Source organism: Oculina patagonica, chromosome 5 (assembly GCF_052425735.1).
Source record: "Oculina patagonica isolate OP01 chromosome 5, crgOcupat, whole genome shotgun sequence".
Taxonomy (NCBI): Eukaryota; Metazoa; Cnidaria; class Anthozoa; order Scleractinia; family Oculinidae; genus Oculina; species Oculina patagonica.
The window spans coordinates 26,886,030-26,907,739 of NC_135762.1; the positions used below are offsets into that span (position 1 = coordinate 26,886,030).

Below are 21,710 nucleotides of genomic sequence, written 5' to 3' on the forward strand. Positions count from 1 at the left end.
CAGTTATAACAGTAATATTTGGCGTGCCTTCCCGATGCAAACATGTTGAAACTATGCTAATGATTTGGATACATTTTACATTGATCATTTTCTTCGCCAGTTACTTTCCCATTTCGTATATTTTAAACCTACCTCAATATGATACTCTCCTGGGTAGGGGCTGGAGGCGTTTGTCTCAGGCGGGTGGCTCAGATAGCGCGTATAGTGAGGCAAGATCCAAACCAATGTTGTATTCAGGGCATTATCACGTGAGAAGATGTCGTGCATGAGAAGGACTGTAAAGGTGACTGAGTCACTGTTAATAGAAAAATAAATGTAAAATAAATGTAAAAAATGATAAATTTATCCAGGGCCCAGTTGTTCAAACGGTTAATAACGCTATCCACCGGATAAATCGCTATTCAGTGGATAACTTTCATACAAAATCGTTATCCATCCTTTGAATAACTGGGGCCAGGAGAATTATGGTTCTTACCTGGCAGATATGTGATAGTACTTCGGCATTTCATTGAAAAAGTTTTTTATAACGTCAGAACAGGGGGTGTGCGAAAAAAGTAATGTTCTCGCAAAATCAGAGCTGCTCTTGAAAAGAACAAAAATCGTAACACTGTAACCGTGGTAACAATTCACCAAAGTTTAGCATGTTTACTGGTAGGCCAGAGAAACGTGGTTTGACATTGTTTTGAATATAAATGCTGCTTGCGGTAGGATTATCAACTTGATATTAGTTTCCATAAAGTAATCAGAGATGGGTGTTAGCCTTACGTAAAAGTCAGGCTTTCAGTTTGCTGTCCTTGAATGTGACATAAAATATAAAACTAGCGAGAGTGGAAATATGCCGGCTTTAATAACAATTAGGAGAGGATTATCATCGCCTCTTGTCAAAATATGACGCCCTGTGACTTACAGTTAACGTTACCACTCACTTTTGAAGCAACTTGTCGGCGTTTTGTGCTAACATCGTCTGTTTGATTATTGGTCTTCTTTCTGAAAAAAGGGAATCATTTTAAGTTCTAGCTTCTATATTCTCTGATAACTCTCCTGTAAACTCAAATAAAGTCTGCCGCTGTGCGACGATTCATGACCAAAAACTCAACTCGATGACATGTTACAGTAGATACAGCAACAACAACAGCAACAACACATGCAACAAAAACAAAAATTCGTGAACATAGCAAAGGCTCGAACACAAGAACTCTGGATTCTCCATTAGGCCACAACGCCTTTCAAATTCAAAATATGTCAAAAAAGACTATAACATCCAAATTAGACATTATCGATGATACGACTGCTCAGCCTACCTCTTACCAGGACTTGTACCGTATATGTATCACTTCCAGCGGTGTTAGATGCGTTACACATATAAAGTCCTGTGTCAGACTGTTTGAGAGACGAAAACTGCAGACTTGTATTTTCATGAACTAAGTTACCATCCTTGTACCAGCGGATTACCGCCTGAGGATAACCGTCCGCAGAACAGTGAAGGACCAGAGAATCGCCCGTGAAAACTAATGGAGAACTGGAGCTGTTTACTATAGAGGGTGGTTCTAAGAAAATAATTTAAACGCAAAAAGATAAATCTAAAGAGTTGCGAAAAAGAAGTATCATCGTGATTTAGGAAAAATGTTTTTAAAAAGTCGTTCCTTATTTACTATATTCTATATACGTCCGATGTTGCTCGCTTTTAGCAAACGAGCATCAAACAACTTAGCACATTTTTTTGGAACTTACTGGCTAACTCGAACCAGGACATAGTATTTACTGGTAATATGGTTATTTAAGTACCTGCAACCTTGCAGTAACATCCTAGTCCAGTATTTCACGTGTGCGGGGGGAGGGGGGGGGGGGTAACACTAATCCTCTGACCTTTGGGTTGCCTGTGTACTAGTAGTATAGTCCAATTTCGAAATATGGAATTTAGTTATTTTCAAAATCAGTACATGTGGTTTAGACCATTTTATTAAGAAAGCAGTTTTTCAGATTTTGGCAATACAAAAATAAAATGAAAATATTAATTAAACAGGAATTTGCGGCGGCAGATCCACAGAGTGGCTCTTCATGCACTGTTTCCAGATAGAACTAAAATTTAGAAGTGTTAAGGACACGGGATACCCGGAGAACTCGCAGAAAAACCCTCGGAGAAAGGACGAGAATCATCAACAAACTAGACCCACATATGACGCGGGATCAAGTATTCGAACTCGTGCCACACTGGTGGAAGGCGTGCGCCGTCCCACCTTTCTTCTTATGTTGATTAACGTTTTAGCAACGTTTCAACATTTCACGTGCACTATCACGTGCCACTTTCAACTAACCTTGAACTAGCACTGTGCCAACAGGCAATCCATTGCTTGAAACCAAGTTTGGGTTGCAGTTAAAATCGAGTATCTCTTGCATCTTCCAAATAAAACAACTTATCATTAGTTAGTTGGTAATAAAAGCAGTGTGTAATTTAAGATGTCAGTTGTTTGGCATCTGTCTATCGCATTTTTTTATCACAATCAAGTACACTTGATTGCCCCCCCCCCCCCCCCCCTTTCTTGCTCAGAGGGACGCATAGTTTTCTGATCAGTGTGGGAGGTGGGGGCGTTAAAGGGGATCGAGGAGCGACCGAAGCAACAAAGGAAGGGGATGGTGGTAAAACATTTGAAAATGCTTAAGTAGGAAAAAAAGTCAAAATCCTCATCAATTAAATATCGTATCACTTAACTAGGCTAGGAAAGAGGAGTGCAGATGGTAGGAACTCCTTGATGTAGCATGTTACTCGAGTGTACTGTTTGCATGCTAGCTGTTTCGAAACGAGTGTTATTTTATCATTTATCATATTACCTTTATATCATAGGTGCCTACTGTACTAGGAGCAGTGTATGACTCTGAAAAGTGATGTTCCAAGCAGTCCAGTTGTGACTTTCCTATACTTGCCAGGCATCGGGTTGTGCTGAACAGGTTCAGGTAAATTTGTCGTATACAAGACGGGCAGTTGGTGGAAGCAAGGCAGTATTTGTAGTAACCTGTTTAAAAATAAAAAATGCATATTAAAGTTTTCGATATTATTATCAATTTTTACAGCAAGGCGCCCAAAAGTGTGACCACTTTTAATTTATTCACATTCTTTCGTGCAGATTTAATCCAATCAGAAGTCAACTGCAAGCTATCTACGGCTTTTGATTGGATTAAATCTGCACGAAAGAATGTGAATAAATTAAAAGTGGTCACACTTTTGGGCGCCTTGCTGTAATAAGTTTTCGATTGACTGTTTAAAGTGAAGGTATGTGCGTTTGCTTTGTTTCAAACTCAAAAAAACTCAACTCAACTTTTTTTTAATGTAATTGCATGCCCCCGCTACCAGTTACAACTAATTGAGGCGGTGGCAAGGGACGGCTTGGAAAATCACTTTTCAGAGACATGCACTGCTCCTAGTACAGTAGGCATCTATGTTGTTCATTGTTTCCGCTGTGGTCATTTCTTAGAAATCTATGTCCATAATGTCCTTTGACTTAGTGTCTATTGTAAAAGATTACTATGTACCGCGACATAGCTTCTCAGTCAAATGTTCTTGATAAGCATTATTTCTCCATTTCTGTAGTAGCCATGCAAACAGTTGCTTTACAATAGCCACAAATTAGACCCAGTCGTCCAAACGTATATTATGAGAATCTTTATCATTCCCTTTATTTACTGCTAAGAAAATCCATGAAACAGTAGCAAATCGCACGATTAAAACAAAAGAAAACACTGTACCTTTTACTGTAATGACCTCTCCACGCATTATACGAAAATTGTTTGTTCCAGTTAACATGTATTCTCTTCCTAACACCACTATAAAGGAGAAATGGCGATTAAACTTGGAAGACTGTCGTGTACCTCACTTTATACCAATGACGGATTAAAACAATTCTGATAATTTAAGAGTGTCGTAGTGTTGGAGTTAGCTCGCCCTATACATTACGAAGTTTCGAGCCTTTCTTGTTGCGTACTATGCTATTTTCTGACTTTCTTAGAAAATAGTGAAATCCAAGATGGTGGACTTAATGACGTGACATGACGTCACAACTAACAAAAATAGGCAATTTTCGAGTTACCTTTTGCCAATTTTTAAAAACAAGTTTACTTGCGAAACTATTCATGTGTAAATGTGTTTTAACTGCACGCATTTTTCATGCAAATCAAAGGCAAAAATTAACTCGGAAATCAGTGGCTTAGTATTTCATCTTTTAGAGAAACCACACGCGTTAAAGAGAAATTAGATTTCAATTCAACTTGGATCGATATCGAAGCTTAGTCAGTAGAGCACACAGTTATTACCAAGAAGAGTTAAACTTTACTGGAGATATATAACTCTAGCTAAAAAAATCAATGAAATTTGTTGTTTTAACCCTCAGCGGTGTTAAAACGTTGAGTAGCTCTTCATTCATCTCTCGCGGAAATTTTGAAGGGTCAACTCTGTACCCATGCATTTGTCGTTAACTATAGCTTAAAAACAATAAATTTGTTGCTTTAACCCTCTGCGGTGTTAAAACGTTGATAAGCTCTTCATTCATCCCTCGCGGAAATGTTGAAGTGTCAACTCGGTACCACGCATTTGTCGTTACCATGGCAACATCAATTTGCCCTTGAGGTTTGGCCAGATTTCGACATTTATTTGTTTTCTAGTTTTTTAAAGCAAAATTGCAGAATAAGTAACTTTTTCATTCAAATAGCATTTCGGCTTCATTTTGAATAAGTTTGCATCATTTTATGACTTCCTGAAAAAGTAATGAAATCTAAGATGATGGCAAGAAAAGACATATGGCGTCACACAAACAACTGAGTAGCCACTTAATTAGCACATTTTTACTTCGCTTTTGTTTTTATTAATACTTTTCATCTCACCTTTCTTTTTATATTTACAGTAATTCCTTTTGTATTCAATTTTTCTTTTTATCTGTCGAAGGCTGTAGAGCGACAGCCGAAATCTCATTCTTCTTTTTAATATTTTAGCCAATTAACGTTTTATGTTTTTTTATTATGTCTCAGCCCGGGCTGCGCTTCAATCTTCAATCCAATAACAGTATTTTTGAAGATAGCATTTTTAAAAATTTTAAGAAACAGAAAATAAGTGTGGAGCTCCGTTTTAGGGCTTGACTAAATCTTTATATTATTCATCTTTCAAAGCATCTTCAAGTTTTGTGTAATTTCTTATTATCTGCAAGAGTAGCTTCTCAAAATGATGAAAGACGATCGCGAAGATCGACGAATATGAAATATATATTTTTGTGGAATGAACCACCCTTTCGCCATAAACCGATAGAGCATCCGCTGTTATAGTCTTTAAGCTATCGACGTAGCGTTTTCTAGAAATCAAAAACTTAAAGTTTTCAATTTTCGTTTGTTTATTGAAAAAACTGATTTTCGTTTGTTTTGATAAAAAGCCAACACAATTCAATTGTCCAGCAAAATAATACAAGTTTATCTTTCAGTTGGCATTACAAGGATGTATGGCCCGGCAGCAGTTTCTATATTGACTGTCAGAACTTTCAAGACGTTTTTTTATATTTTTCTTGTTCTTGTTTGGGACTTTCTGCCGACTCTCAGCGCCTAAAAATTATCACTTAAAATTGGGAGATGCCCTCGGGGCTTTAGAGTATCCAGATTTGACCGAACTAGAAACAGTGAGAAACAGTGCAGACTCCGTAACAAGCATCTCCGTCGACGTCAACGGCTTGCCGGTGAATTTGGCCGAATTGAAATGCATGAGCACTGAATTCTGTCGAATATCGTTGACGCAATTAACTGCGTTCACCTCACTTGTGTCACTGTATTGAGGTCTTGTCGGATTTCCACAGAGCGAGTCCCCCAAAACATTAAATGTAAGCAAACAAATAACAAACCAAGGAAATTGTATCTAATTGGTGACCACCTGAACACTGAGTGAACTTTCGTTTGCTTCAAAATTTTTAACATAAAATACAAAATTTAAAAAAAAACTCGGATCGAAATAAATTTATTCATCCGGTCACTAATGAAAAGTCAATAAACTGAAATTTTAGCTTCCTAAACCTACACAAAAGTAAATGAAAGAAAAGGAAAATATAAACTGTAGAGATTCTTCCTGCAAAAGAAAATCAAAATGTTTTGCTAGCCCTCTAATTATGTACTGTTTGGAAAATTCATCTTGTATTAACTGAGATATCGACTTATTGAAGAGAATTCAATCAAAAAGAGCCTCACCGTTTACCAAGAACAAATGAACGATGATGAACGTTGCAAAGACTCCTCCAAATGACATTTTGATCCTGTTAGCTTTGCTAGAAAAGCCCTTGACTCCTCTTGATAATACCGTGCTTGGTGTATTAAACCATCATGGTCCTTCCACGACATCAAATGAAAACCGAATCACGTTTACTCTGTTTTTATCGCTCATAGACAGTGCATAATCAATTAGCTGTAGCCACCGGTCTGTAAAAAACAAACACAGATGCGCCTTTGGTGAATTTTAATAAAAAGTCTTTTTGTAAACAGTGATACATTATTATAATATCACAATCGCGCGATTTCTCTTAGTCGCCGAAGGAGCCGAAACCAGACGTTTTTAGCTCCAAAATGATTCTAAGTCCCATTTTGAAAAGTAACTAGTACTTTCACGACTCCACTGTATATAATGAGAGTCGAGCTTTTATCTTCATTTACTCGGGGAAAAATAATCGTGTTTACCGTTCTTTGCGTTTGCTCAGTTTACTAACATCGGCGAATTTCTTTTATTTGTTACACAAATATAAGCATACGTTTGCCATTTTAAGATTATGTTAAAATCAGTTTCCAGTCTTTGTACACCGTAATTTTTGAACATAGAATCCTTCGCCACACAAGTACACACTTTGAGCCTATTTTACAACGTTTTAATTGTATGAAAATTAGAGCTTTAAGAAAGTACTTGGCGTTAGATTTACCGTACAAATACTGATATCTTGACTCCTGGTTGGTCGGCGTCGACGTCGATGGACAACTCGTGTTGTTTATGGCTTTCACTGTTTTTGCATGTTCTTTGTTATCCATTAATTTTAGCCTTAATTAAGGGTGATCATCATCATATAATTTCTCACTGAGTATCATTACAAAAAGTCGGGGATACCGATCACCAAACTCAAACGGTCAAAGTGCCCAGACTGTTACTGCAAAAAATATATGGAAAATTGTTAAATTTGGTCCTCGGGAGCATAGCGTTGTGTAGCTGAGTGAATCCAAAGAGGCCTTAAACTACAGTTATAAAATTGTTTTTCAAGCTTTCGCTGATCTACGCATCCTCATCATTGGCCTAACGATGATGTTGTAGATACCTGATGATGCCATAGCGCAGCAAGAGCTTAGAAAAAAAAAAAGCGCAGAAGGAAGAATAAATTTTTGTTAATTTTCAGCATGTTCGGCTGCATTTGACACCAGTGTATACATATAAGTTGTAGTTTCCATTGTTTGTAGTTAATTTTCAATCAATTCTATACTCTTCCTTTGTATCCTTTTTTTACTTCCGTTCTTTTAAATTCATTTTATTTGACGAAAGAGACCTTGTAAAAGTTAGCCAGCCATTTTGTCGGGTTCAGTGTAACTAGTGCTTTATAAGAATCCATTGTTAGTCACATATGTCGACCGGATTCGGCGACTGTTTTTTCGAAAATTTAGGATATTCAAGAGTGACTTAATCATGTCCACTACAGATGCTTACGTTTACCATTTTCCGCCATAAATTTACATCAACATCACATATGAAATTTATATAAAAATCGTTTTCAGAATGATTAGATGCTCTTAAACTATTTGTTCAAACTAACTTACCAGAAGCCTCTTTCTAGCTGTCTTTTAGTCTTTCAAGAATTACCGAGATGTACATTGTTTGGAAATAATATTTGAAACATTTTATTGTAATACAAAGTACTGCGTATATTTTCGATGAATTTGCCTCACTTCTAGATAAAATGCCTAAAATCTGTAATTAACAAATTAAGGTGCTATTGATGTCTTATAACAGACTCCATGTGAATTCAATTTCCTTCTTTTGTATTTGTTCTTGCAGTGATTTTGATCTTAATCTAGTCTCCCCTGATGACAGTTCTTATCAACCAAAACAAAGTTCTATCATAGTGTATTACCCGTTCAATTTGACTATTCTTAATGAACTGTCACCGGAGATTGCTCAGCGTGTACCTGTGATGATTATTGAAAATTAAAACGAAAAAGTTGCAATTTTCCACGAAAAAGAAAAACAGTGGCAAAATTAAGTAACTCTCTCCAAATTGAATGTTTTATTTTTTCTGAAAGCTATGCTATTTGCTCATACCTTGTCATCCTCAGCAACAAGCCCCTTCTGAATATCCAAAATCTTTTCGAAATAGCCACCAAATGGTCTGTGACGCTCACGACAGTAACAAAATGGAGAGGGGCACGTTATTTTTTATCGCAATTATTTGGTAATGGGGACATGTTGAAACGCGATAGAACATTTACGTGCCCCTCTCCGTTAGGGTTTAATTTGACTGGTGTCCAGTCTATTTTGGGCTATTTTGTTGCTTTCGTGAGCGTCACAGACTATATAGCGGCTATTTTAAAATTAAACGATTTTTGATTTTCAGAAGCAGCCAGTTGATGCGAATGACGAGTGTTGCGAGAGGAATTACCGTTTTTCAATCATTCCGTTGTTTAACCTTATAGTGTTTGGGAAAATTACCTTGTTTTCAATTGTCAATTCATTGTATAGCTCGTGATTCCACTATGAATGATGTAATCGTACAATAAAAATACTGATCGCCGGTGATTGTATAATATACATTAAAGTGGTTACAAACTAGGATACAATGTTGCGGACACAAATGTTTCCCCGTTTGCCCTCACGCGCAACATTGTCGAGGACACAAAATTTGTTTCCGAGGCACATTTTTCTGTTTTTTGTCAGAAACATTTTGTGTCCGCAACAAATGTTTCCCGGGTTGTGCGGCATGAACACAAAACATTTGTTTTGTGTCACGCTCGTTTCCCCACCCAAGAAACATCATGAGCAACAATGTGTCCTCGTTTGCCACCACTTTTATACTGAGTTCAGTATAAAATATGGACTGCGGACTAGGGACTAGGGACTACGGACTAGGTATAAAACATGAATTGAGAAATAAAATACGGACTTGTATATAAAATGCGGACTAAGCATATAAAATGCGTATGAAAAGTGAAAATATTAAACGAAAACCGATCAAGTCTGTAAGCATGAAATTGCAATTTAACTCGGCAAAGTACCTTGCAGTCAAAACTCAAAACGTTCAGAGTTCTTACAGTGAAAACAACATAAGGGTTTCTCGCAAGGGTGAATTAATGATTTCATTGATTAGAATTTGCCTTCATTGTTTCTTCGACATTCTATTCTCGAAATGAGTAATTCCTTTTCAAATAGCAGCTCGATTCAAAACCCCGGTTCACAACTCGAATGCTGAGTGGATTATTGTCTGGCTTCACACGACAGACCCGTGGGAATTTGGCCGAAATTTGTGTTCGCTACTACACAAACATACGGTTTTTTCTCATGTGTTATGTTCGCCACTCGCTTTTTCAACGCTCCCATAATACCAAAAGAGAGACGCAACATTTCGGTGTACTGGCAAAAGAGAAACGGGGAAAAGATGTTTGTTGACCCGGTCATTTTAATGTAAATTAGGGATGTTTGTCAAATTCTATCGTGCCTGTCGTTAGAAGCCAGACATAATGAAATCAACAGTTTGAGTTTTGAATCAAGTCGCCGCTTGAACTTCAAGAATGGAAGACTGAGGCGAAGAAAAAAAATCAAATTTCAGTTCCTCACACTTGGGAGCTGTTTTGACTATAACGTACCTAGCCGTAGCCTGCAAGCAGACTCTTTGAGGGAAAAAAGGCTAACTTTGCCGACGTAAATCACATTTTATGCTTACAGCCTTGCTTCTCGTTATTTTACCCTCATTTCGCGTTTATAAGCAGTTTGTATCCTTAGTCCGCATTTTATACCCTAATCCGTATTTTATATCTAGTCCGCAGTTACCCGCGTTTTATACCTCAGTCCGTATTTTCTACCGTAGATCGTGCATGGCCTGCAGTCCGCAGTCCGTGTTTTATACTGACCGCATTATACTGCTATTCTTGTATTATCAATTACAACGGTTTTCACTTGAGTGTCGAAAGTAATTTGCGTTTGCCTTGGTTTTGCATTACTACGCTCAGTGATTGGTTTAAAAATCTCGCGCCACTTTCTCGACGAATCAGAACTAAACCAAAACCAATCGTGACTCGCTCGTGCACGTTTTCCCGCGCTACGCGTCAGCTACATGTTTTTGCTTCGAGTTTTGATTGGTTCACTGGATTGTCAATGTCGTTTCTGATTGGCCAGAGTAATTACTTTGGTTTTGGTTTTACGACACTCAATTGAAAACTGCTCTATTCAGTAAATTTACTAACAATAGAAATTTCCAATATTTATTTACCAACGTGGTAAAGGTCTAGAAAGTTCGGTTATTAAATTTACATTTCTTTACCGTACTTTCTAGAATCTTCGTTCAGACAATAGGTACTTTAAGATACCTGGACGGACGGCTGACCGGAAGTAATTTTTCGCGTGTAGCCTATATTGCGCATGCCCGCTCCACGCACATTGCCGTCGAGCTCCGTCCTGATGTTGTCGAGGACGTGAGAAGTAGAGTTTTGCCGTCCACCAGTGAACGGGAGTGCTTTTTGTATGATTTATTTTAAAAATCTCATTATTTTTTAATTCGGTTACTTTGTTAGCTGGTCCTTTATGGTATTCTTGGTTTGGTACTGATAAAAAGTTAAGAAGTCAAGTTTTATTTGCGGTTGCGAATATATTTGCTGTGCTTTGCATAAACGCTGATTGCGAAGCCACGTGCGTGAAATTATGAACTTTCCTGCTTGTGTTTCTACAAAAATTTCACTTGGAATTTGTACCCTGTGAATGAAAATAGTATTTTCTGGTCCCAGACTTTGGGCTATGGAATTATTGATCCACTAACGAAGCCGACATCGACATCGGCCCAGTCCTCCTCGCGAAATTCTACCGTCCTCGAGGTAAAATAATCCCTAATAGCGAAGCGCGCGAGTGACGTCTTGACTCAGACAAGACTCAGACAAACAAACAGGAATGGCGGACGATTTTCCTAAAACACTTTCTTAACCAGCCGGTGATTCTAAAACACTCTTTTTGAACGAAAACTTCGCCTAGATTCCCCCGATTTCTCTCAGAACACGCTGATGTTGTCTGAGCCTCGTGGGGGTATAATCATTTGCATTCTATTTTTAAACCTCGTGCGCTTCGCTATTAAGACACGTGAAATGTAAATGTTGTAGTTAACGAAATGTTCATTGTTTGCTTTTGATGCAATAATCGCGGTCTGTTGGTATAAAAACAGTGGCCTTGAAACTGTAATTTCGAGTTACATTTCTGGTTTTCTTTGTCGTCGATCCTTGATTTACAGTTCGCGTTACACTGTACACAGATTTACCGAGAGAAGATTAAACAGCTTTGAAGATAAGTTCAGCGTCACACCAGGTATGAACAAGTAGTTTTCAGAAAAACATTCGTGTGTCATTCATTAAGATGTGAAGTCAGAATGAGTGCCAAACTATATTTGTGGGTGATATTCGAACCAGTTCAAAGCGACTGAAAACCACTAAGGCCCAGGCCAAACGTCGAACTTCACATGAGACGAACTCAATTGCAGTTTTGGTCGACCCAAACAGGTAAAGCTCGACCGCTGGGTCAAACGTGGTCAAACGTCGAACATAATTCGTCGAACCGACTGTCGAACCAAATTCAGAGTAGTAAGAACGAATACTTTGAGGCTAAAAATACATTAACATACAAATTTAAAATTTGTTTTTAAAGTTTGTTTCATGAAAAGATCGACGTATTAGAACGTGTTGGTCGATCTTAATTCAGTCGGACGAACTCAACGAGTCAAACGTCGAACTTATCATGAACTTAATTCGCTCAGTTTACTTTATTTCATGTGAAGTTCGACGTTTGGCCCGGACCTAAACTGTCCTACCTTGTCATATAATAGACCCTTCCACGGTTTCTGACGCCATCTTGGTTGGGGGGCAAACGCGGCAAAATTTACAGTAAATGTATGGGAAAAATCGGGAGTTTGACGCTCGATAATTCGAGAAAGGTCGACATTCTGCAATTTCTATGAATTACAATTTTAAAATACTAGCTGAAAAAATTAACCGATCAAATTTGAGAATTTTACTCTCACTAAGAAAGCCGCAAATTAAGATTTTCATTTTTCCTTTATTTGTCTGTAAAATAGAGCCGCCGTTCGCGGGAAAATTTTGAAGCATTTGTATGAAAACCTAAAAGTACGATTTCTCGCTTCTAAGTAAACCGACCCCCTTCAAATTTAATCGGTTAACTCTTTCAGCTAGTATCTTCAGTTTGCAATTCACAAAAGTTTCAGAATGTCAACGGTCCTCGAATTATCCTCGAATTATCGAGCGTCTAGGATCTATTAGGCGAAAAATAGCTCCAAATTGCTTGCAAACACGTTGTAACGATAGCAAACAACACCATATTATGTTTCGTCAACTTTATTTAGTAATGTCGCTTTTATTTATTGCTCAAAAGTTCCTCGTTTAAAAAAAAACCATACAAACTCTCATATTATAACCACCTGTCGATTAATTAGAATCGCTACATTGTGAAATGACAAGCACCCGCGTGCTACGAGATGTCGCGTATCGGCGTTAAAAATAACGTAAAATGAGTTTGTCACCTATCTTCACTTTTAGAAACACTTTTCATAATTTCAAGGAGTTGTTTTACAACAGATATCGACGCAATGCAAACATTATATTTTAGCCATGTTTCCTTTTTTAAAATGGTGAAACAAAGACTGCTGACATCAATAAGAGGTCTATTTTAGACCGTCTTATAATAAGCTCGTCGCTTTTGCTTTTTCAGAGGTGTGAAAGCTCGTAAAAGCAAGCAATAGGTCAAATTGGGCGATTATTTGTGCTTTGTAAACACCGGATTTGTTTGATAACAAAGCATTCAACGGTCAAAAACCTCTTTGTTTTCTTTGTTTGTTGTACCGTTTAAGGTGAATGTGGTTTTGCCCTGGCGAATTGCTTCTTTTAAATTTAATCATTCACGTGCCCATGAAAGCACTGCCTCTGATGCTTTCAAGCTGAAAACATTGTCTAGAGAACACTCACGTGTAAAATAGGTAATTAACATACGAAGCAGGAAAGGTCTTTTCGCTCTTAGTATTTTTCAACATCGTTAATTTGCGCAGCTGGTTGGTGGTTTTCTACTGTTCCACCAAATAAATAATCAGTGTATCGAATGCTCTCGGGAACATCCTCGAGAGCTTTTCAAAAACAGTGTTTGAATCAAGCGTATTATTACAAAAAGGGAGAATTTTTCATTTTTGTGCAGTTTTAATTTCTCGTTGTCTTTTGTTCCAAGTTTAACGACGTTTAGTCCGGAAACAAAGAACCAATGAACCCCTACTGCTTCTTGAAGGACCACGTGTAGATTCACCAGAAAAGAACTACAAAAGCGTGTATCGGCGCGCAAACATTTAAGTTCCTAACAGAACTGTTGACATGTCAACAGTTCTGTTAAGGACTCGTTTGATGTCTTTAAGTTCCACCAAACGATATTCTCACCAATTATGCAATTACCTGAGAGCCTGAAACGCCTTTTCTCGGTTGAAAGTTCTTTTGAAAGTTGCTACCTGTCATGTAGCAACTGGTGGTAGGTTGGTAGGTCCTGATTGGTGTATAGTTTTTGTTAACAAAGCGACTAACTGTTCTCTTAAAAACTCATTCAACAAACACTTAACACGCCACTCCTGTCTGTACAGTCTCGCCTAATGCACTTCGCAATGGAGATCAATGAATTGCTATCTCTTCTAGGATTTGGATTGTTATCTCTTGGATTTGTGTGCCTGGTAATCCTCGTGACATTTGCCGTTGGATGTCTCTACCAAACAACGTTCCCAAGCAAAGAGCCTGCTCGAAGACTGCCGCAAAATCGTCGCCACGTTACAAAAAAGCGGAGGAAAAGAAGAAACAAAATGAATCTGATGAATGTTAACCACAGTGTCCCTGCGCAGCGACGCCAACCTCAGGAAAACGACGAGCGTTTATGTCACACGGTAGGAAAATTATAAATTTGATATTTAAATTTGTGGCTCAATACAACGCAGATTAAACGTGATTAAACATGCATGAACATGGCAAAAACGAGGTCGAGTGCTTCATCACAACGCCGAGAAGATGAAAGACGGCCGAGTGTTTTAATTGTTTCGAGGCGTTTGGAACCCGTGATGAAGCACGAAGCCCGAGTTTTGACACGTCTTCTCAAATAAAACATAAGAAATTATATTGTTTATATTATATTTATTACATTATTTTACCCTTTTTCATAAGTACGCGTTTGCAAACATGATTCCTTTGCGTCCGACCACGAGTACGGAAGAAGGAAGGGCAAGGTTTAGGGAACCGAAAACGGTGTACAAAGAAGATAATTTGTTAAGAAAGCTATCCCCCCGTCAACGAAGTATAAGAACAAATCGGCTTTAGAGATTTTAACGAACGGCAAATTATTGGTTGGTTAAAAATTCCGTTCTAGATCCAAGAAGCCTGTTTGAAAATCTAATTAAAGTTAAGGCTGTTCCGAAAACGCGGAGTGCGGAGTGCGGAGTGCGGAGTCCGAAAATGCGAAGTCTGTAAAAAAATAAAAAAAAAAAATAAAATAAAAATAAAATAAAAAAAGTGTGATAAAAAATTAAAATAAAATGAAAAATATATAAATATTAAACTAAATATTAAAAAATAATACACATTTTTGCACAGCTTCGCCTGAAGCAGTGAAGCGGATCGTTCAGACCGCGGCCATTTCTTTCTTCAAAAATGACTGCAGTTCACGTTTCACGAAATATTAACAAACAGTATTTCCAATTTTTTGGAATCACTACTCGTAAACTTCAAATAACTTTAGTTTCTTTTTTACCAAAGAGCCTAAAGCCATGTTGCTTCGCCTGGCCTTCCACGTATACACAGTAAACTCTCTAAAAGAACCATCAGCAACGTGGCACTTTTCAACTCCGCCTTTTATGCTAGACGAAGTTCAAATTAAAGAAAAATGTACAACAACGATACGCTACTCCGCAGCACTTAATAAAAAAGCAAAAAATAAATAAATAAAAATTTCCCCAAAAGTCATTTAACCGCCTTTGTGCCGTGGATATCTACATCCATCTGTGGACATGTCATTTTTGGTTGAAATCATGTTTTCAGTGCAAGAATACTAATTCTTTTGATTGTAAGTTCTTTTCGCTGGGAACTCGGAACCTGGGAACCGTTTATTTCAGGTGTCATGGAAACACGTCTGTGTCAAGGACAATCGTGATAACTGGTAATGGTTATGTCAAGCTTGCAATAGCTTTTGCTTTTCACTACAAATGACACATCTGTTGCTGAAAAGTAACATTGTATATTTAGAGAGTTTACTGTGTATTCGTGGAAAGCCAGGTGAAGCAACATGGCTTTAGGCTCTTTGGTAAAAAAGAAACTAAAGTTATTTGAAGTTTACGAGTAGTGATTCCAAAAAATTGGAAATACTGTTTGTTAATATTTCGTGAAACGTGAACTGCAGTCATTTTTGAAGAAAGAAATGGCCGCGGTCTGAACGATCCGCTTCACTGCTTCGGGCGAAGCTGTGCAAAAATGTGTATTATTTTTTTAATATTTAGTTTAATATTTATATATTTTTCATTTTATTTTAATTTTTTTATCACACTTTTTTTATTTTATTTTTATTTTTTTTATTTTTTTATTTTTTTACAGACTCCGCATTTTCGGACTCCGCACTCCGCACTCCGCACTCCGCACTCCGCACTCCGCACTCCGCGTTTTCGGAACAGCCTTAAAGTTAATCTCATTAAAAATGCAATTGTTTGATAAAACTAAGGAGAAGCAAACAAACACCGGTTCTGATAACTGAAATAGGAAAAAAAATACCCTTTCAATATTTCGGCCGACGTCCGCAAGCACTGGGACAGCCACGAGACGGAGCTTATGAACAACATTTCAAGTTAACTATTCACAAGTTTAAAACGGACACGTTATTGTTTTAAGTGTGCTAGTTATAACACGTGTGGCGTGAGTTATACATCAATTGTGGAAAAATGTAACGCAAAAAGCTTCCGTTTCAATTAAGAACTCCTTTATGCTGCGAGTTTCTTTTTGGGTAACCGATATAGCTCTAAAATATTTATTCTTTCTCCGATGGTTCGCGGCTCTCAAGCTCGAAAATTAAAAGGAAGAATGAAGATATGGGAACAATGGTATAGCAAAATTATACCCTTAGTTTAAAGTGACTAACTGTTGGGGAAAAATCTAATCAAAGTGTGTGAAATGTCCGTCCGACGGTCTGCAATGAAATACGACATTTTTTGAAGACGGGCGGAAACAACTTGAAAAGTTAAGCCTTAATTTCTCAAGTTGCAATCCATTTCCATCCGAGCCATGCGCAGCCAGTTAACAGTTTCAGTGCTCTAATATAGCAATTTTTAATAAAACTTGACTATTATTTTTAGGTTTCCTGCGACACACATGCAAATTTTGGCTTTTCAAACAAAACTTTAATTGTACTTTTAGCTACATGATGCCACACGGATTATCTCAGACCTTCTCCTGAACTTTATTTCTTTACCAAACAATTTGTTTTGATTGGAATGCAAAATAATTATGCCTACATTTAACCTTAATCATTTATGTGTTTTTTTCAGGCTCACTGACTCACTCACTGCAAGAACAGACGAGGGAGGAGGGAGCTTTTAAACGCAGTTTATAATGCAAAAATGACATAGATTTGTTGTGACCAGTAAAAGAAAAATGACAATAGTGCAGTGTTTAGAAAAATCAATTTACATAACAATGCTGTAAACACCTGTGTATAAGTTTATAGTTAATGCTGAAATTAAATTAGCAACAAAAGCGGTTTGGCTACTTGACTGTTTGTTAATTTTGATAATTTTAAGGTATGCCATTAGCTAATGCCAAGTTTTGATTGAAAAGATTGTTGAGAAGTGACAGCGACAGTATTCGCTGACAGTACCAGTTTACAATAACTCCGGGTACCAGAATAAAAACAGACACTACTTACTTGTACGTGATGGCGTTTTCTTAGCCCTTTTGATTATACAAATGTCGTTTTTGTGGTTGTGTCCAGTTGTTCCTCTATTTTTTCAATTTTTGCACGGCATTTCGGCGTTGAAGAGAATAAAATGAAGTAAGGATGCTAGAAACCGAAGAATTCGAGCTTAATTTTTGCTAACATTGATGATATGTAATTTCTTGGCATGTTGTTTTTCTTGTTTTCCTTCCCTTGACGCTTTGTTTTGCAAATTTATGTTCATCTCGCACGTGCGAAAAGAATTGTCACATTCTGATTGGCTTTTCGTTTGCAAACTTAAGACTAACCCATGAACCTTGCTTGGGTATAACTATAGTTAGTGTGTATTGTTTTGGATCAGCGAGGCGTAAATTTTCTAACTATAGTTAGGGCGAACAGAGAAGCGGTCACATTACCGAAATAGCTAACTATAGTTAACGCCGTCCTAACTATAGTTAGCAGTCTAGATGTGACCGCAGCCAATGACTGCTGATATCAATAACTTTAATTGTCTAGTTAGACTTTCTTAAGTCTCCCTCGCAACCATTTTTAGTGTCTCCCCCGAAGCGTTGCGTGACGACACTTAAAACGGCTGCGAGGGAGACTACGTAGAATGTCTTATAATAAGTTTGTTTTTTCAGAGGTGCGAGAGCTCGTAAAAGCAGGCAATAGTACACATTTGGGCGATAATTTGTGCTTTTTAAACATCGGATTTGTTTGACTTAAGGGGCATTCACCGGTGAAAGACCTCTTTGTTTTCTTTGTTTGTTGTACCGTTTGTAGGTGAATGTGGTTTTGCCTTGAATTGTTCCTTTTAAATTTAATTCACGTGCCCATGAAAACATTGCTTGTGATGCTTTCAAGCAGAAAACACTAGAAAACACTCTAGAAAACACTCTAGAAAACACTAGAAAACACTCACATGTAAAATAGGTACTGAACATATGAAGCAGGAAAGGTATTTTGGCTCTATTAGTATTTTTCAACATCGTTAAATTGCGCCGGTTTGTGATTTTCTATTGTTCCACCAAATAAACAATCATTGTATCAAATGCTCTGGGGAACATCCTCACAAACATTTCAAAAACAGTGTTTGAAGCAAGTGTACTATTACAAAAAACAAAGATTTTTTTTTTCATTTTTGTGCAATTTTCCTCATTTTCTTTTGTTTCAAGTTTAAAGACATTTAGTCCGGTAGCAAAGAGCTATTTTAAAAAGGTCCCCTACTGCTCGGTTTAAAGGACCATGTGGAGAGGCACTATAGACCACAAGAGTCACTTTCAATTACAAACTATAAGCCAGCGTGTATCGGCGCGCAACCATTAAAATGCGGCGGATGGCTGTTTTATTTGCAACATGTAAATAGTTCTGTTAGGGACTCGTTTGATGTCTTTAAGTTCCACCAAAAGATGTTGTGAAAGTCACGAATTGTACAATTACCTGACAGCCGGAAACGCCTTTTCTCGGTTGATTTTCTTTCAAACGTTATCAGTACTACCTGCCATCTACATTCATAGATCTCGAGTCCTGATTGGTGCATAGTTTTGTTAACAAAGCAACTTATTGTTTCTCAAAGCAACTAATTGCTTCTCTTGAAAAGTCAATCAGCAAACACTTGACACGCCATTCTGTCTGTGCTCTCGGCTAATTCACTCAGTTCGCAATGAAGATCAATGAATTCCTGACTCTTCTAGGATTTGCGTGCCTGGTAATCCTCGTGACAGTTTTTGGATGTCTCAACCTCTACCGAGCGACGTTCCCAAACGAAGCGCCTGCTCGAAGACTACCGCAAAATCGTCGCCACGTTACAAAAAAGCGGAGGAAAAGAAGAAACAAAATGAATGTTAACCACAGTGTCCCTGCTCAGCGACGCCAGCCTCAGGAAAACGACGAGCGTTTATGTCACACGGTAGGAAAATTATAAATTTGATATTTAAATTTGTGGCTCAATACAACACAGATTTAACGTGTAACATGCATGAACATGGCAAAAACGAGGTCGAGTGCTTCATCACAACGCCGAGAAGATGAAAGACGGCCGAGTGTTTTAATTGTTTCGAGGCGTTTGGAACCCGTGATGAAGCACGAAGCCCGAGTTTTGACACGTCTTCTCAAATAAAACATAAGAAATTATATTGTTTATATTATATTTATTACATTATTTTACCCTTTTTCATAAGTACGCGTTTGCAAACATGATTCCTTTGCGTCCGACCACGAGTATGGAAGAAGGAAGGGCAAGGTTTAGGGAACCGAAAACGGTGTACAAAGAAGATAATTTGTTAAGAAAGATATCCCCCCGTCAACGAAGTATAAGAACAAATCGGCTTTAGAGATTTTAACGAACGGCAAATTATTGGTTGGTTAAAAACTCCGTTCTAGATCCAAGAAGCCTGTTTGAAAATCTAATTAAAGTTAATCTCATTAAAAATGCAATTGTTTGATAAAACTAAGGAGAAGCAAACAAACACCGGTTCTGATAACTGAAATAGGAAAAAAAATACCCTTTCAATATTTCGGCCTACGTCCGCAAGCAGCGGGACAGCCACGAGACGGAGCTTATGAACAACATTTCAAGTTAACTATTCACAAGCTTAAAACGGACACGTTATTGTTTTAAGTGTGCTAGTTATAACACGTGTGGGTTGAGTTTTACATCAATTGTGGAAAAATATAACGCAAAAAGCTTCCGTTTCAATTAAGAACTCCTTTATGCTGCGAGTTTCTTTTTGGGTAACCGATATAGCTCTAAAATATTTATTCTTTCTCCGATAGTTCGCGGCTCTCAAGCTCGAAAATTAAAAGGAAGAATGAAGATATGGGAACAATGGTAGCAAAATTATACCCTTAGTTCAAAGTGACTAACTGTTGGGGAAAAATCCAATCAAAGTGTGTGAAATGTCCGTCCGACGGTCTGCAATGAAATACGACATTTTTTGAAGACGGGCGGAAACAACTTGAAAAGTAAAGCCTTAATTTTTCAAGTTGCAATCCATTTCCATCCGAGCCATGTGCAGCCAGTTAACAGTTTCAGTGCTTTAATATAGCAATTTTTAATAAAAATTGACTGTTATCTTTAGGTTTCCTGTGACACACATGCAAATTTTGACTTTTCAAAAATCTTTTAAAATTCTTGACAAAGCCCCTTTAATTGGACTTTTAGCTACATGATGCCACTAGGATTATCTCAGACCTTCTCCTGAACTTTATTTCTTTACCAAACAATTTGTTTTGATTGGAATGCAAATTAATTATGCCTACATTTAACCTTAATCATTTATGTGTTTTTTTCAGGCTCACTGACTCACTCACTGCAAGAAAAGACGAGGGAGGAGGGAGCTTTTAAACGCAGTTTTTAATGCAAAAATGACATAGATTTGTTGTGACTAGTAAAAGAAAAATGACAATAGTGCAGTGTTTAGAAAAATCAATTTACAAAACAATGCTGTAAACACCTGTGTAAAAGTTTATAGGCTTATAGCTGGGAGTTAATTGTTAAATTAAAAGATGTGATTATTGCTTGTTTAGGAATGTAATTTTTATAGACATATCTTTCATTTCCGAAAGATATTACCAAATTAAATGATGTTAATGCTGAAATTAAATTAGCAACAAAAGTGGTTTGGCTACTTGACTGTTTGTTAATTTTGATAATTTTAAGGTATGCCATAGCTAATGCCAAGTTTTGATTGAAAAGATTGTTGAGACGTGCCGGCGACAGTATTCGCTGACAGTACCAGTTTACAATAACTCCGGGTACCAGAATAAAAACAGACACTACTTACTTGTACGTGATGGCGTTTTCTTAGCCCTTTTGATTATACAAATGTCGTTTTTGTGGTTTAAAATCTTCGGGATTTTTCTTTTAAAACGAATTTTACTAACAACCGTAGTAAAACTATTAAGTAATCAAACTTAACAGCCAATCACAACAGCGCAACTAAACCTTTCAGAACTCGCGGTAAAAACATAGCACGGGCAAACTGTCGTCTGATCCACTGAATCAATCAAGTTGATTAGATAAAATATTAGATTTTGTATCTGCTTAGCTGAAAAACAACATCTGCTTGGATGGAGGACTTTGTTAATTATTGTTAAACAATATTGAATTAAATTCGCGTACTGCACTACAAGATTTTGCAAAAATATAAAAAAAAAAAACAGGTCCATACATCACGGTATAGCGCTTTTCTCCTGTTTGCCTCGTTCTTATACCTAATCGTACCTTTTTGGTACGCTTCGGCGGCATATCAGGCGAGTTTGGTCGAGCCATGGTTCGTATTTTGATGCAACAATCGCGGTCTGTTGGTATAAAAACAGTGGCCTTGAAACTGTAATTTCGATTTACATTTCTGGTTTTCTTTGTCGTCGATCCTTGATTTACAGTTCGCGTTACACTGTACACCGATTTACCGAGAGAAGATTAAACAGCTTTGAAGATAAGTTCAGCGTCACACCAGGTATGAACAAGTAGTTTTCAGAAAAACATTCGTGTGTCATTCATTAAGATGTGAAGTCAGAA

The 21,710-nt window shown here is 37.4% G+C and overlaps 1 protein-coding gene and 1 long non-coding RNA gene across 2 annotated transcripts; one reads left to right on the plus strand and one right to left on the minus strand.

The window, feature by feature from the left end:
- Positions 1-84: 84 nt before the first annotated feature.
- On the minus strand, positions 85-6,420 carry LOC144655090 (myoblast growth factor receptor egl-15-like). The gene is made up of 7 exons (XM_078515308.1): positions 6,211-6,420; positions 3,742-3,819; positions 2,830-3,011; positions 2,316-2,397; positions 1,302-1,547; positions 927-987; positions 85-295 (listed from the first exon to the last, which is right to left on the minus strand). The coding sequence occupies exons 1-7, from the start codon at positions 6,266-6,268 to the stop codon at positions 85-87; spliced, it is 918 nt and encodes a 305-aa protein (XP_078371434.1). The 5' UTR covers positions 6,269-6,420.
- Positions 6,421-11,320: 4,900 nt separating this feature from the next.
- LOC144653812 (uncharacterized) lies at positions 11,321-16,952 on the plus strand. The gene is made up of 3 exons (XR_013570831.1): positions 11,321-11,551; positions 13,924-14,165; positions 16,803-16,952. It is a non-coding gene; the product is annotated as an uncharacterized LOC144653812 (long non-coding RNA).
- Positions 16,953-21,710: the final 4,758 nt, after the last annotated feature.